This window comes from Myzus persicae, unplaced genomic scaffold (genome assembly GCF_001856785.1).
Source record: "Myzus persicae strain clone G006 unplaced genomic scaffold, MPER_G0061.0, whole genome shotgun sequence".
Classification (NCBI taxonomy): Eukaryota; Metazoa; Arthropoda; class Insecta; order Hemiptera; family Aphididae; genus Myzus; species Myzus persicae.
In genome coordinates this window covers 69952-86207 of record NW_019102714.1, presented here as the reverse complement: position 1 = coordinate 86207, position 16256 = coordinate 69952, and the positions used below count along the sequence as shown (strand labels likewise).

The 16256-nt window shown below is 32.1% G+C and overlaps 1 protein-coding gene across 4 annotated transcripts in view; it reads left to right on the top strand.

Annotated features, from left to right (window-relative positions):
* Window positions 1-13588, top strand: part of LOC111032988 — a 29160-nt gene extending 15572 nt beyond the window's left edge. For 2 of the 4 annotated variants that reach the window (XM_022313503.1, XM_022313504.1), the window contains exons 3-7: window positions 1009-1248; window positions 5308-5862; window positions 10175-10825; window positions 11162-11523; window positions 13149-13588. In XM_022313503.1, the coding sequence (XP_022169195.1) occupies window positions 1009-1248; window positions 5308-5862; window positions 10175-10825; window positions 11162-11485 (1770 nt within the window). In that variant the 3' untranslated portion in view covers window positions 11486-11523; window positions 13149-13588. The remainder of the gene's footprint in view (window positions 1-1008; window positions 1249-5307; window positions 5863-10174; window positions 10826-11161; window positions 11524-13148) is intronic. The other 2 variants (XM_022313505.1, XM_022313506.1) reach the window with 2 other exon arrangements.
* The last annotated feature ends 2668 nt before the right edge of the window (window positions 13589-16256 follow it).

Genomic DNA, 16256 nt, shown 5'->3' with positions numbered 1-16256 from the left:
TCCAGCATCACTGGTAATTTAAGAATAATATTAATTTAACTTTTCGGCCACCATATTAATAACAAGTAATAACAATATAAAATATCCTTAACTGACATACCGTCTCCGTTCAGAATCGTTTTTCGTTTACAATTATTTGATGTTATTGAATTCAAATTTAATACCATCCATGACTGCGACCTCCTAGACATCTAATGTACAGCATATCAACATCCACTTTTTTAAACTTTTATTTACAAAATGTCTTTTGCTCGTTAGCAAAACATTCTAGAAACGTTGCAGAATAGTTTATTTACTATCTCATACGTATAATATATATAACGTTACTGCATTGGTGGCACTGTTGTATATTACAGTCAGTGTTGAGTTCAGATAACAAAAATAACATCTACATAAATATTAGATTACTATCTAGATTAATGTGAAGATAGATTATTCAATTTTAGCCTATAACTAATAAACTGCTCCTCTCACCTCCCCCTTTTAAGACCTTTGAACCTGCCGTGAGAGCAGAAACAACAGAGTTTTAAAATAAGTAATAAACTTGTTCCTTCTCTGTAAGTATAAAATATATAATTATAGATTGGCAGATACTAAAAAATATAATACATAGGTGCTTAAAATATTTTTAATTTATATTTTAGTTATCAAATTAAGATTTTTTTTCTTGTTATGCTGTCAGCGTTTGTTAAATATATACTAAATATCTAATATTGTCTATTACAATAGTAAATTTAAATATCATAATACCTACGTACAAAGTTAGGTAGTAATACTAGCATATCGATATTTTAATGAGACCTACTGAATGTGTGATTGATCAACGGTCAGTCACATATATAAAAGTATTTATGTAGTAGATACAGAATAAATAATTACTGAAAATTCCTCTGTATTTATAAACGGGTGTCTATATTATGACCGAGCCAATCTACCTTCTAGGACCGTGTATTGCAGAGTGTTATAATGATATATTTTACTACAATCATATTATATGACTTTGTGCAGAAAAAGTTCCAGCAGAGGCATTTAGCCACCGTGGCGGCTGTCAAAAGCACCGTCGGTGGGTCTACGACGTCGTCAACCACCTCATCGACCAAGACCACCGGAAGCGGTGATCTTCCGGTGCCACCAGTTCGGCGGATTGTCGGCGCCATCGCCCCTGTGCAACCGCAGCCGCAGCAGCGCAGGCCAGTTGGATCCGGAAGTGGCGGAGATTCTGTCTTACAGGTTGACGTAAAGGGAAAGGTATGCTATAAGAGTAATATTTTGTTTTTTCGCTTATATTCTATCAAAAGAAAAGTAATAAATTATGTTTCTACTACGCGTGTTGAAGGTAAACGATAAAATGTGACTAGCTCACAGTCTATATACTACAGGTGGGGTTTTTATTTGTTTGGTAAAAATCTAGTTGTCCCGTTGTCTAGAGGTATCAGACATATCATCATGTCATTACGTAGGTAGTGTTTACGGTAAGCACCAGCAGTAAATAAGTAACTTATAATAATATATTATAGTGAAATCATATCCTGCAACATGCACTGCAGTATTCCCCACGTTCTCGTATTATAAAATATAATTTATTAGTTGATATTACATATTTTGTAATATTTTGAAAAGCTAGTTATAACTTTAATTTTTATAGTTAGATTTATAGTTAAAGATATTTTATAATTTATAACGAAAAAACTCCCTGTGCCTAGTGATTAAGGTTTCTTTTGGTTATTTAATTTTAAGATTTGAATTGGCAATGAAAGTTTCTTGACATATTATTATGTTTTATATTATGATAGGAATTATAATGGATTAGTGCAGTACGAAACTGCACCAAGTCGCTATAGTGTAATACTATTACAGGTTTAGGCTGGTTTTTACCATCTCCGGTTAAAGTTAATGGACGCTTAACTGGCTGAATTCTAACGGTAATAAAAGCTGTTATCATCCAAATAGCATTTACTGACACCTAACCGGGTATCGTAAGAACAGCCTTTATACACAAATATGTTTTCAGTATCATCGAATCAAATAGATTGCTGTTGTGCAGTGCGCACAATATTATTTAAATATTTTACATCGCACAATTTATTATACGTATTACGATTTCTGTTATTGGTACCTAATACCATTGGTGCTGATACCCGCCTAAAATACAATATAGTGTAAAATGAATTAAAATGAATATAAAAATAGAACTATATTATACTTTGAATATTGATGAAATATTTTATGGTTAAATACATTAATAATATAATATTAGTTACTAGTATTGTTTATGAAACTTATAAATATATTATAATTTGACATTTAGATAGGAACCACTCCTACACCCAACCGCTCTAACACTGAATTATGAATGACATATTTTGTCATATAGTGATATAGACCATAATTGTATATTATATTATATAGTTGATCATTGACCAAAAACAAAGAATGACTCATAAAAAAATAAATTATAACTTCATTGCATGTTATAAAAATACAACCATCGTTTTTCACGAATCGATGAATGACCGTTTAGTACACTATACTATATAGCCATGGCGTATTTGCGTGGTCTCGTCAGAGTTTTGTTATGAGAATGTCAGCTCACCATTTTTTCTCTCTCACTGATCCTCGTGCAAAATTTATGTTTAGTAGAACCAGCCCTGTGTTATTACTTTAAATATTAAGATAACACCACTTGTTACCCAACTTTAAGCTAAGAACATCGCTTGTGCGGCTACGTTGGCTTTTTTCGATATTTTAATTTTTATACAATTTATAAGCGTTTTTAAATTCTAATAATTTACATGCTCATAACTTACATAAAAATGAAAATATCACACAAAAACCAACTTAGGGAAACAGGTAATATTTTTAACTTAAAGTTTGATGATATGTGAATTCACTCTAATATTAAAAGTAATAATACGGACTTGGTTCTGCTATACGTAAATTAGGTATGTTGCACGTCGGTTAAATAGAGGCGATCACAACAAATAATGATCTGACATTTTCTTGATATATGAAAATAATATTATTAGCATAATATGGTATATTTTATCATGTATATCGATGTCGCCGTTCGAATAATAACCGTAAACATAATATGTCTAGCACGGAATGACGACGGCGGTGTCATCGTCGACGCACACTGAAACGATTCGCTTTATCTCTCGAAATCGTTTTCTTATTAAGTTATTATTCAATTCTAAAATGATACTTTTTTTACTCATTTCACTATAATACTATAATAAAAAAATAATATATTATGTGTGTGTCCTAAAACAGTGGCTTGGAAGTAATCTAAAACTCATATATTTGCTCGTATAAATACGTAATGGAAAATACCGAATATATCGACCCACCCACCGCTACATAATATAATAGACTCCACTTAGTGGCGTATCTAAAACGACGACCGAGAGGCAATTGTGTTATTTTTTAATACAAATATTGATACGGAATAAATAGTCAGTAACAGGAATTATTGCTTTTTATTTAATATCCATTTGACAACTTTTTTGGCGGCTCTAGTCTGCGTAGGTACATATACTAAAATTATAACTATTATTTGCCCACATTTTTATGAATCGTTTGAGCACCAATTATTTTTTTCGTATTCGTTTGCGCACAGAATATACACAATATAGTAGATACATTTTGGTTATTAAAATGCCTATGAAGAGCTTCAGATATGTTCGTTGTATTTGGTTGTTCATCATTTGGTTTTCCAGCCCCTATCAGTGGGTTAAGTTTGAATTAGGTAGTGTATATGAAAATATATTAAGTAAAAACATAATCAGTCAGAGAAGTATAATCCATTAGGTAGAGCGATAGCTATTTTAAATTTGCAAAATATGTTATCTTTATTTGTTTAAGTGACAAATACAGAGCAAACAGAAAAAAATTTAATCAATTTACCTATGAGTACCTCGTATTTATTATACTAGTATTCTATAATAATGAAGTGCCTACACACGACAACACCAAGATTGTGCTGAATTCAATGTACAACATACAATTTTACATTGAGGAAAAACCTTTAAAATTGAGTTATGTGCATATTTTTCAAAGTAAACGTGATGGGTATAGACACTACCTACTGGCATGTAAAAATATTTTTAATAATTTTGAAATTTGATTGATATACAGACGAGTAAATAATTACAGGTACCCAATAGGAAAATAATATTTTAAATACCTATGTGTGAACGTATATTATTGCACACACGAGTGGTTAATTGATATTTCTTCTATATTCTATGGTCAAAAAAGTTCAGGGTTTTTAATGGGACATTTTAAAACGTGCTCAAACTATTATTGTGGTCAATTTTATTACCATGTTAATACACATAACCCATAAATCCAACAACCATTCAAATCACCCACGAGTCTATATTATTATAGTGTGTACAACTCACTTTTATCGTGTCTCCGAGTGTGTTGTGGCCCACACTTATTGTTGTGCCTACGGATTGAGATAGTGCGGACTGGAAACGATACGTAGCGTGGTTAACTACAGGGAGCACATTAGATCCCACAGCATTATTTCATCGGTAAGTACCAATAGTTCTATTATTCCGAGACCGTGATCCACGCCTTTCTCTGATATTAGTAAATATTAACAAATCTCATTTGTATATGGTTGCCATAATATGTAATGCAGAAATCGTCGCATCCACCGCTTCTCCAGAGGAATTAGGGACCGTTAAAAAGCTGCTCGTTTCTATTTTAAGTGGCCCATGCACGATGCAATCAATATTGTTCTATACGTTTTTGTAATAATTGAGATGGCTTGATGAACTTGATTTACCTCCATACGTATACAATTTATCAAACTACAAGTCACACATCAACATTTTTATTTCAGTGTAAATATAGTGACAATATGGGTTAATAATAAATCGACCAAATATGGCTGGAAGGCGGAGTCCCCCCTTTTTTTTGAGCTTATCTCTTATTTTTTTTGTTTGAAACGGAACGCTGGAAACGCTATATTTCCAAGTGAATGATAAAAAAATATTATTATACAATATAATTAATCAATATATTTTAAAGTTTAAACATATATTAGGTAATTATTAAATGGTAAATAAATTGAGGTTCTTAAAAAATGTTCGAATTTGTTAAAATAAAAACGTCGTTCACGTTCAAGTTCGATATTTTGAAAAAAAAAAAAACTAGTGACGTTCGCGCATCATTCACTAAATATGAACGTGAACGTGCGTTGATAAACCACGTTCTTTCCAAACACTGCCTGCAACTGCATATGACGGTGCGTTACTCTGGAGCATTGTCTAATTAACTTGACACGGCTCAAAGGTACGACAGCTGTTTGCCGAGCGGAGCCAACAACTGCAGGGCCCGGGCTACCAGCACCACCAGCAACAGCGACGGCAGCGGCGCCGGAGTCTGACCGGTCGCGACCGGTCGCGGCCCCTGAGACCGCTGTCCGGCGCCGACGACGATCCGCTGTGCAAGACCGTCTGCTTTACCGCTGGCGGTGGCGCCGACTTGGTGGGCATCAGCGCCGCGGACGGCGGCGACGTGCGCAGCGAACTTCTCGCGCTGTTCGGCAGGCTGCCCAACCTGGGCGGACAGCTGCTGTCGGAATCGTTCCGCGGGGGAGCCGGCAAAATGAAGACCGCCCAGTCGGCGCCCGAGCTCAAGTGGTTGCTGGACGGCAGCAACGGACCCGGCAGGGCGGGAGGGGCACAACGGCCACCGCAGCCACCAGCGGCCGGGCCGGATAAAGGCGGCGGTATTCCGAAACGGGCGGCGGCAGGACGTGCAGGTGACGCCGGTGATTACGGTGATGGTAATGGTGACGGCAGCGCTGACGACGACGGCGATGGCGACAACGATCAACGGCAACAGGTCATTATCGTCTCACGGCAGTCGTCCGCTGACGATGGGCATGCTGCATGTGCATATTGTTGCTATAAAATAATATTATTATGTTGGCGCGTCGTCGTAATAATAGTATTATCGTCCAACACGTAATAGTTATTTAATAGAGTAGTCGTGTGTCTGTGTGATATTTTGATATTGTTGTGACACGGTAAAGTAGTTACCCTACATAGTCAGCGTGGCGTCACAAATTTGTTGAGTAGCTAGACCATAAATATAATGGATACGTTATAATAATTTGTAATCATTTGTGCCGGATACAGAGTTGGCATGTAACCATAGACGGATTTATACAATTGCCGCCCCATCGATGATAAAAAAGTATTTTAAAATTAGGCACTTATTTAACATTACTACCAAAAAAAAAAAAAATCCTACAGACTATACCAATACAAAATGTATTAAAATATGATCTATCATCAGGTTTTCGAATGAATTTGCCCTACCGGCTACCAATTAAATATAATTATTGTACAGATATAATTAGGTTAATTAAACAAACTAATGTGTTCAAAACAAATCAAATTTAAATTATACCATTAAAAAAAAAACAATCTAACAACAAATTAAACTTAAAAACTCTTACTTATTATTATTATTATAAAACATATTGTAAAGAAAAAAAATTATTTCATATTTTTGCATCTTGCTTTTTTACTGCAAAAGTTTGAATTATATCTTTAAATTGTATTTCTTGAGTCATTTCACTTTCAATCGACAAAATCGCTAAAGAGTATAATTTTTCTTGTCCTAATTTTGGAAGCAAATACATTTTTATTCCCTTTAAAGAAGAAAATGATGTTTCTGCAGAACAGTAGTTATATAGTGGCAGTTGTTGAAATATAAATCCTTAACGTTATTTCTATGTTTGGAAACACTGATTTCAAATCATTTTGAAAAATTATTTTCAAAAGTTTTAGTGCTGTGAATTTTTCTTCATTATATTTTGAAATTGAAAAAGATCGAAAATGTAATATGTTTAGGCTCAAACTCTTCATAATCTAAATCAGTTTTATAAATTGGGTGAAGTTTTTTTTAGCTTTTTCTGATATTTAATTTTGCTCCATGTTTTTAAGTGTGTTTAAAGAAGAAAAGGGTTCACAAAAATATTTATAGGCTACTCGTACTTTTTGAAGTAGAAATACTAATTATACTAACAAGAACGTGTTAGGTGTTTTGTTAAAACCTAATAGGTATTCTCAATAAAATATTGGCCTAAAAAGTTCGCCCCTAAAAATTTGACGCCCTAGAGAACTGCTTACTTTGCCAGACGCTAAATCCACCACTGCATGTACCTAACCCATGTATATACTACATAGCTCATCATCATTTTTAAACTAAAAAAATGGGAAAGTCAGTGATTAACTTGTGTTAGAACAGTTATGTCAACGTCAAGAACGTTAGGGTTAAAACCTGTAATATTACTATAAACTTATAGGTAAATTTTGCCTGCAAACGATAATATAATCTATATGAATTAACTCTGAACGTTTAAACTTTGTCTTTAACTCTAAAGTAACATTATTTCTCCGTTGCCAGTTTGCTAGTTTGCTATAGTTATTATTAAAATTTATAATCATGAAGTTTAAATTTTGAATTATACACTCATTTCAGGTATTCTGGTGAACGATTTTATATATACATATTTGTGTTTTTAAATTTTAAAGTACATTTTTATTTTTATTTGACGAATGTATGTAAATCAATGAAACTTAATTCTTCTGGTGATTATTTTATCATAAATCGTACATTATTTCAAAAACAATATAAACGCTTCGAAAATTGTTTTTTTTTTAAATAACTGTACGTATTAAAAACATTTTTTCTACTATTTTTTAGTCATAGTTTTTTACTTTTTGGTACTAAAACATATATTTTTAATTTCATATTTCTGAGTAAAATATTATTTGGTTTTTGGATGTGTAAAAATCTAATTTTGGTTAAGTAGCTTATGGGTTATAGATATATTATACATGTTTATATGAGTGGAGTAGTAAGCCAACATTTTTGGTTTTTACTTTTTTTACTACTTAATAATGTATAAAAAAAATATTTTCTTAAACGTAATAGTTTTCAAAATAATGTGAGTGATTCATGATAAAAATCATACATGTATGTAAACATTTTTAAATGTAAAATATTTTTGACGTCATGCCCCTATAGGAAAGTACCTAACGTACCTATGTACCTAGTTATTTTACGAATGCATGTGAACTTATTGAACAGTTTTTTTTAATTTGGTGATTAGGTCATTTAATTGAATTTATTTTTATTTTTATTGTCTGTGCATAGATTTATGTATAATATGTTTAAAAACATGTGATTTTATGAAACAGTATTTGTAAACATTAAAAAATGTATTGTGTATGCTTATATACGTAACATAAATTTATATTGTACGCAACTTATCGAATTGTTGGTGATGCAATTTTGAATATTTTTATTGCAATAACTGCTCTGCTAAGACAATATACTATTGATATCAATAAATGCACTGCTCGTATTCTCCTCATATGTGACTGTTGATAACATAGTATTATTAATATTTAAGTATAATTTATTCACATTCTGAACTAAGATGTGCATTTATATTCTAATTAGACATTAAATTAATTTGGTTATGAGTCTATAATATAAAATAACTGTTGGAGTTGGAATTATATATAAAGTTGGTATTTTGTGCTCAGTGGTCGTTTTAAATACATGAAATATAAATTAAAAATGTTTAACGTTGTGTCGTTTGTATGTTTATGTATTTCCATAAAAAAATTAATTACGTTTTGACCAAATAGCATGTCGTGAAAGAGTTATCGATTTTGCATATCGTAGTTTGCATTAGTTTTTTTTATTGGGCTTGTTATTTTTTTCTTTATATCGTAATTAAATATTATAATAGTAGTATATTATAATAAGTAGCATCAAAAATAACTGCGCTGTGTGTAATGCATGTGCGTGTTTCATATCATGTGAGATGATAACCGCAGAAAATTGCATCGAAACAACATTTGTAAACATTAAATACTTATACAAAATAAACAAACATAATGCAATTATATATTATGTACACCATAAATAATAATAGGTTACTGACTGAGATAGATAATAATAAACTTAGTATGTATATCCTGATGAACATTCTTTCCATCTCAGTACTCTTATTAAATGTATTGTTTTTAATTTTGGAGGTAGTTTGTGATATTCATTTATTTTTAATAAAAACAAAATAATGATATGATTCAGGATTCTCCTACAGTCAAGATGATTCTTATGTTCAGTTGTATCATGTGAATAGTTGTCGTCAGGAATAATGTAGAACTGTAACTGTTGAAATGTATTACTCATTTATTTTATTTATCTGAACTGCATTCATAATAATATTTACACTAAGGAAATCTTTAGTTAATCGAAATTATGTAATAGTTTAATAGGTCCAATTGTATATTCATAATCGAAAATATTAATTCTAAAAACAATCATGTTAAATAATTTATTTAAGCTTGTAAAGTTGAAATACTTCATATAAAGTATAACAGTAAAATGTTTTATACTTTATACCTATATAAGAATATATTAGTATAGCTATTAAGTTGATAACCTATAAACTATTGTTTTTGACAAATAAATTGATACATAATCAATTTCAGAGTATTTACTATTTATATTATGTATTATGTAGGTTAGCTTTTAATTATACAGCCGAGTAAATTATTACCTATATAGTGCGTAAAAGCTAAAAGTCCCTTTTTAATAAGTAATAAGTATGTAAGAAACTTAATAGAAATTTTTTTTACAACTTCATAAAAAGTTGTGGATTTTAATACACATTTTGACTCATGTCGCAAGATTTACTTTCAAATCGAAATAATTAGTAAAAATTCTAAACACAGTCCAACTGCCTTGGAAAAACTTGCTGAATCGTTTTGATTTTTATTTGATACATTATGAACAGATTAACTTTATAGCTTTTAGTAATAACTCATTTATTCTAAACCAGTCAATTACTCTCGCTATTATCTCTCGCTAAAGGCTATAGTACACCCGATCGTTACAAGTATTTCACTAGTTCAGTAATAAATTATTATATAATTAGACACGTTTAGTTGCATGTGTGTAGGATCATTGTTGAGTATAAATTGTACCAAAAGTAATAAATTTAAAATAATTTGTTTTTACGTTTTAAAGTTCAAATGTACCTACTGTTATTGAATTATACTAAACTTACCAATAGAGGATTACAATGACGCCGATGATGTATAAATTAGTGTTTGTTTGTCCACAGCAACAGTTGCAGCGACCGGCGGCACGAATAAACAGCAAAACCGCGACGGTCGTGAAAAAACCACTGGCCACAGTCAACGGTAACGTTGGCGGCGGTGGTGGTGGTGGCGGCGGTGGTGGCGTGGGTCGCGTTGCTAAAAAGGCCACATCAAATGACTCCAACAGGTTGCTATTGCCGCCAGTCGTGCAGCCGACGGTGATAAACGCACTAGCGGCGGGCGCTGGTGCAGCCGCGGCGGTGGCCAGCGTGACCGCGGCCAGGGAGGCTGGCATCCAGAAACCTTTGGTCAGGGCGGCCAAGCTTCCGCAAAAGCCAGCTGCCGCGAGGCGCGTATCACCACTTCCGGCCAAGGCCGCTCCCAGGCCACCGGTCGTTAAGCGCGCCACGCCGACTACGCCGACCACGGGGTCACCACGACCACAGCCCCTGAAACAGCAACTGTCCGCGGACAGAGGCCCGCCAGCCAAGGGCATGGCCCGCTGCCCATTGTGCGCCAGGGACTTTGCTGCCGACAGGCTGCCCAAGCACGAGCAGGTGTGCCGCCGCACGCGTGACCGCGACCGCAAGCGCAAAGTGTTCGACACGAGCAAAAAGAGGCTGGAAGCCGTGGCCGCTGAGGCCGGTGTGGACGTTACATCGTTCAAGAAAAAGGTTGGTAACCTATTTAATGGATAGTGTGAGTTGGCAGGGCCCATATAGATTGCATAGCGAAAACATGTGTCTAAGAGGACTTCACATACCCATGCATTTTTTGTAAGAGTAACGGTTTCGTAGCGTTTGTAAACAATTGAAGGTTGTATGGACTGTGGAGAAGTATATTGTAGTAAATTATTGACATTTCACAGATCAAAACAATATATGCTAAGGGTTGTAGGTGGACAATTCGAGATGGAAAAGTCAATGAAAAAATATCTTGAATTAGTTAATTTAAGTGGGGATACTTATTATCCCACAACAGCTGTTTTTAACGCTTTGTTTTTTGTGCAGAGCCAAAAGGAGGACCAGCGGGTCGCCGAGAAGCTTCAGAAGAAAAAGGACGCGTGGCGCAGGAAGCATGACCAGCTGTTGCGCAACGTGCGGGCCGCAAGGGCAGTGCAAAGACATCTGGCTGCGGGCGGCACGGTGAAGGACTTGCCGCCGGAGCTGGAGAACGCGACGGCGGACCAGGATGACGAGATTGACTCGGACCTGGTTAAGTGCCCGCACTGTGGCCGGACGTTCAACGAGGCGTCCGCGGAGAGGCATATGCCTTTGTGCGCGGACCGGCAGCGGAACGCGGCCGCCCGGATGCAGAACAACAAGAAACGGTGAACCTCGCCGTTTCCACAATCGCCACCACCGCAACAACAGTATTATTATTTTTATTTTTCATTAATTATAGGTGCTATTTTAAGCCGGATTCACACTACATCACGTCATGTCATGTTCCGTATACTCAGCTCACCATGTTTGTTTTTTATCTTTGAATCAACGCACGAAATAGTTAAAACACATTCATTGCCTCCAAACAATTTAATATCCATTTGAATCAATATGTGTATAAGCTAAATAATAAAATCAAATACAAAACCGATATATAGCCTCTAAAATATTATGCTCTATGATTAAGATTACTCGAAAGCTACAAGAAAAAACAATGATTTTACGTGAATGCGTTTCTTCATTTTTGTGCTTGGATCATGGAAAGAGAAAACGAATAGACAATAATATGCGCTTACATCGTCTTAAGAAGACTCAACACACAAACGCCCATCCGCTTGTGGTTGAAAAAACCATTTTGAATGAGAAAGAATCACTCAAACTACAGTCAAAGATTAGAAACAAAATTTATCCTCTACACCGAGTTCAATATTTTCTGTGTCGTATAGTTTTAATTTTTGTTTTTAAATAACACAAATAAAATACAATTATCATAATAGTAATTTTCATCGATATCCAATAAAAACGTTTTGACTACAAAATATATTGTACTCGGTATCGTGACATATTTTGCTTCAAGTTTCCACTATGATTGTATAGCTTAATTATTGGTTATTTATTTTGTGCAAAACAAAGTTTTTTTACAAACTGTTGATAAGTGAAGGTGTCTTCCTAATTATTAGTAATAGGAATTATATAATCATTTTTGTAATTGTGCTGATGGTAAAATACTTATGATTTAAAACTCTTTGGAGTACACACAATTTAATGTAAAATGCTTTTATAGCCAATTTCGCTGAGAATTATGAATGTGTTGACTGTTGAGTGACAAACGTACTCAAATATCTGTTACATATTTTATAATTAATAATTTATATTTATCTAATATAAAACATAGCATCTATGTTATTTGGTTGTCTAATTGAATTCCCCTTAATAACTTCAAGGACATAGGCCCCTAAATGAAATGTCTTTATACATTTAATTAGACTATAAGTCTATAACCGTCTATAACACAAAAACATATTTTGCTAAACGTGCATCGTTTATACTTGGACACATATTGATACAATACATCACAGCCTGTCTCATAATTGTCTGTTAAATATATTTTATAGGTTCGTACTCTGACTAGTTCTGTCTACGTAATATTTTAGTTGATAATATTTTGTTTATATACCTATACAAAATAGTAAATTCATTTTTTTTTAGAAAATATTCACAACTAAATAGTTCAGTTGGGTCAACTATCCATTTTATTAATTAATTATAATTAAAAAATATAATACCTATGAACTTATAATTCTGAAGTACCTATAAAAGGAAATCATGATTTTTATTAAATATTGTATTGTAATGTAAAGACAATACACAATGTAACAAATAAATAGGTATTAATATTAAACCTTATAAAAAATGAATAGTAGTTATTACAATAAAACAACAACAAATCCTTGAAACAATGTAATGTTAAATGTTTACAAAAGCGAACAAAAAAAAATTTATAAAATACAATTGTATTTAAATGTTTCATATATTTTTTTATAATTTTCAGACATTTCTACTAAACAACAATATTACCGATAAGAACGGCTGTGATGAACTCAACCGCTCTACCTATTGTTGCAGTATGATCATTTCCATCCAACTTGAATCTACCTATAGTCTATAGACTCAATAGTATTAAGTAAAAATATCATAGCGTTTCATGTTTTATGATTTTACAGTATATAAGTTGTCTAGAAATCGAATTATTATATTATACGTACAAACAGTTCAAAACGTTTTAACTCATCTGTGCAATGACTAAGAGTTAAAATAATGTACCGAGTCTGAGTGTACCGCGAGCTGTGAAGATTATAATAACATATCATACACATTTACTATATGTAATCTCAATAGAAACTGTCTTTTTGAGTCTTGACAGACCCTGTGTATTGTAAAATATTGCCCACGATAGTAGTATTTAAAAATTATGTATTATTGATTTTTTATCATTTTATAATTAATGTTATTTCTAATTGATCCATTGTAACTGTAATATTGTTGTATTTTTGAGGTTGTTTCATCCATTTATTAATTAATCAATTAATTTATAATAAAACATTTTTTTTTTAATATGATGATGATTATGTACTTTATCCAGTTTTACATCTTTCAAAATTGGTCCTTATGTCGCACACTCGCACCAATTGTAAATCATGAATTAAAACTCGATAGTATTTTACAAGTTTTAATTTTATATTTTTATTCAATATCAGGTAAATTGCTAAATTTTTCATATTTTGAGGTGCATTTTGCCAGCAGGTAACACCTTTGTGGTTTTTAAAATTTTCTCATATACGTGATTTTGAGGACTAGTTTTCAATTTGTGTGGATTACCTACTAGTTTTTTTCACAAATAAAAAAAAACAGTATACATGCTTTGTACCTAATACAAATCTTAACTCTACGATGAATAATATTCTTATACTTAAGTGTGCAATTGCTTAAAATCATTGGTATTGATATTTGCACTTTTTAAGGAATTATGTAAAAGCCATAATGTTGTACTGTGTGCAAGGCCGTAGCCGGGGGGGGGGGGGGTAGGGTTCAAAAGACTCCGATGTTCGAAATTGCAATCACGATATAATCACGAAAGAAGAAGCAACACGTTTATACAATAAGTACGATGACTAATGATGACTAAAGATCCAAGTTTCATAGCATTTTAAAGGAGGGTTCAATAATTCAAACGTACAATAAGTTACATTTTCTAAATTATATATGATGGACTTGTTACTAGAATCTTAGAGCATTTTTTTAATTATGCACAGTTATAATATTACTCAACATATGCAAATATGCATATGATTGTGCAATCCTTAGTATACAGAACAAAATTACTTTCGAGGATACCACACACTCGGTTTTTAAGGAGTTTGATATAGGCAGTTTAAATGACATTTTGATAGAAACTAAAATTTTGAATTTATAATATACTTATTTAAAGTATCTTACAAGTTACAAGTGACCCATGTCTTTACCATTGTTAAACTCTTGCATACTTATGAGGTTAAATCATAAAAATCTAGTTTCGCAGGGTAGAGAATAACTCATATAAGTATGAAATTAAATTTATATGGAATCAAGATGAATATACAATTTTTTGTTAAATAGTTTTTATTATTTTATTTATTTATTTATTATTAATTTAAACGGGTAAAACCCAATTACAATTTTTTATAATTTAATAACAATTTTGTAGACTTAAATCTATTAAAAAGAAATACAGTAAATAGTATAAGTATAAATAAAAATAATAATATTAAAAACTATAAAAACAAAATAAAAACATAATATGACAATAATAATATAGGTAGCAGAAATAATTTAAAGATACACAATATAGTTACAAAAACAATCAAAAGAAGGAAAACTAAATAGATCTATTTGGACGTCATTAGTTATTTTCATTAATCTATTAATAGGTGAACAAAGTGCGTAATTAGTTCTTTGAAATGGAATACCATGAATATAATTTTTTTAGTCAAAATAAGATTGAATAACATAAACAATTATGGATTTTATAACAATAACTTTTTTGTAATAATACAGATAAAATAAAAATAAAAATATACAATACATAAATCAGAATATAATTATAACTTGCAACTTACATTTGTTTTTAAATTTCTCAGAAATAACATAGTTGACATTATCTTTTTGTTTACTTGCATACAAAAACATCCCATACTTAGCAGTTAGAATGTTTTAATATATACGATAGAAGCTGCTTATTAGGAACATAGGTAATTGATACAATCGAATTATTGAAACAAAATGTCTAGGGATTCGCTGGCCCTAGGTACATACCTATTAACAAAAACAATTGGTTTATGGATATATTTCACCTTGGTCCAAAAGTGTTCCTAATACGAGCTTCTACGTATACTGGATGATCGATTAACCTGAACTACTCATTAGTTCAGAAATACTAACAATTTTGAAAATATTTCTTTTACATTACAAAATATTATATTTACTATTTTAATATTTTTTTCGTTATTATTTTTAAGTTGTTAACTCTTTTGAGAAATAACGTATATATTTAATTTTGTATTCTTAAGTAGAATATTATTTAGAACAGCAGTTTCCAAAGTGTACATCCCGGCGCCCTGGTTGCCACAGTGCACTGGTGCCTTGCTGCTGTAGAACTTCGTACTATTTGTCATGCCATATGAGTTGGGAAAGGAGCCCTGTAAAATCCCTATTTCAAAAAGGTTGCCACGAGTCAAAAAAGTTCGGGAACTGCGAATTTAGAATACCCATTAATACAATTTTATAAAAGAATAAAAAACTTAAAAATTATAATTTATTTCTTAAGAATCCCGTCTCTTTTTTCTAACAAAAAATACTCCATGCCAACTGTACCGTCTATCCTAATCATAAACTCAAATGATAAAACTTCTGAAAAACATTTTTTAATTCGTCATGAAATTTTTTTTAAAAACAATTTTGAAACTTTTTCGAAATTGAACTCCTTACAATGGTGGTTTTGGGGGGCGAGACAATAAATTTAAGTTAAGAAATCAAAAAATATTTGTTGAGTCACTATTTATGATTGTATTAATTTACTTTAATTTAAAATATTGAATTAAATTCAATAGACAAACAACAAATT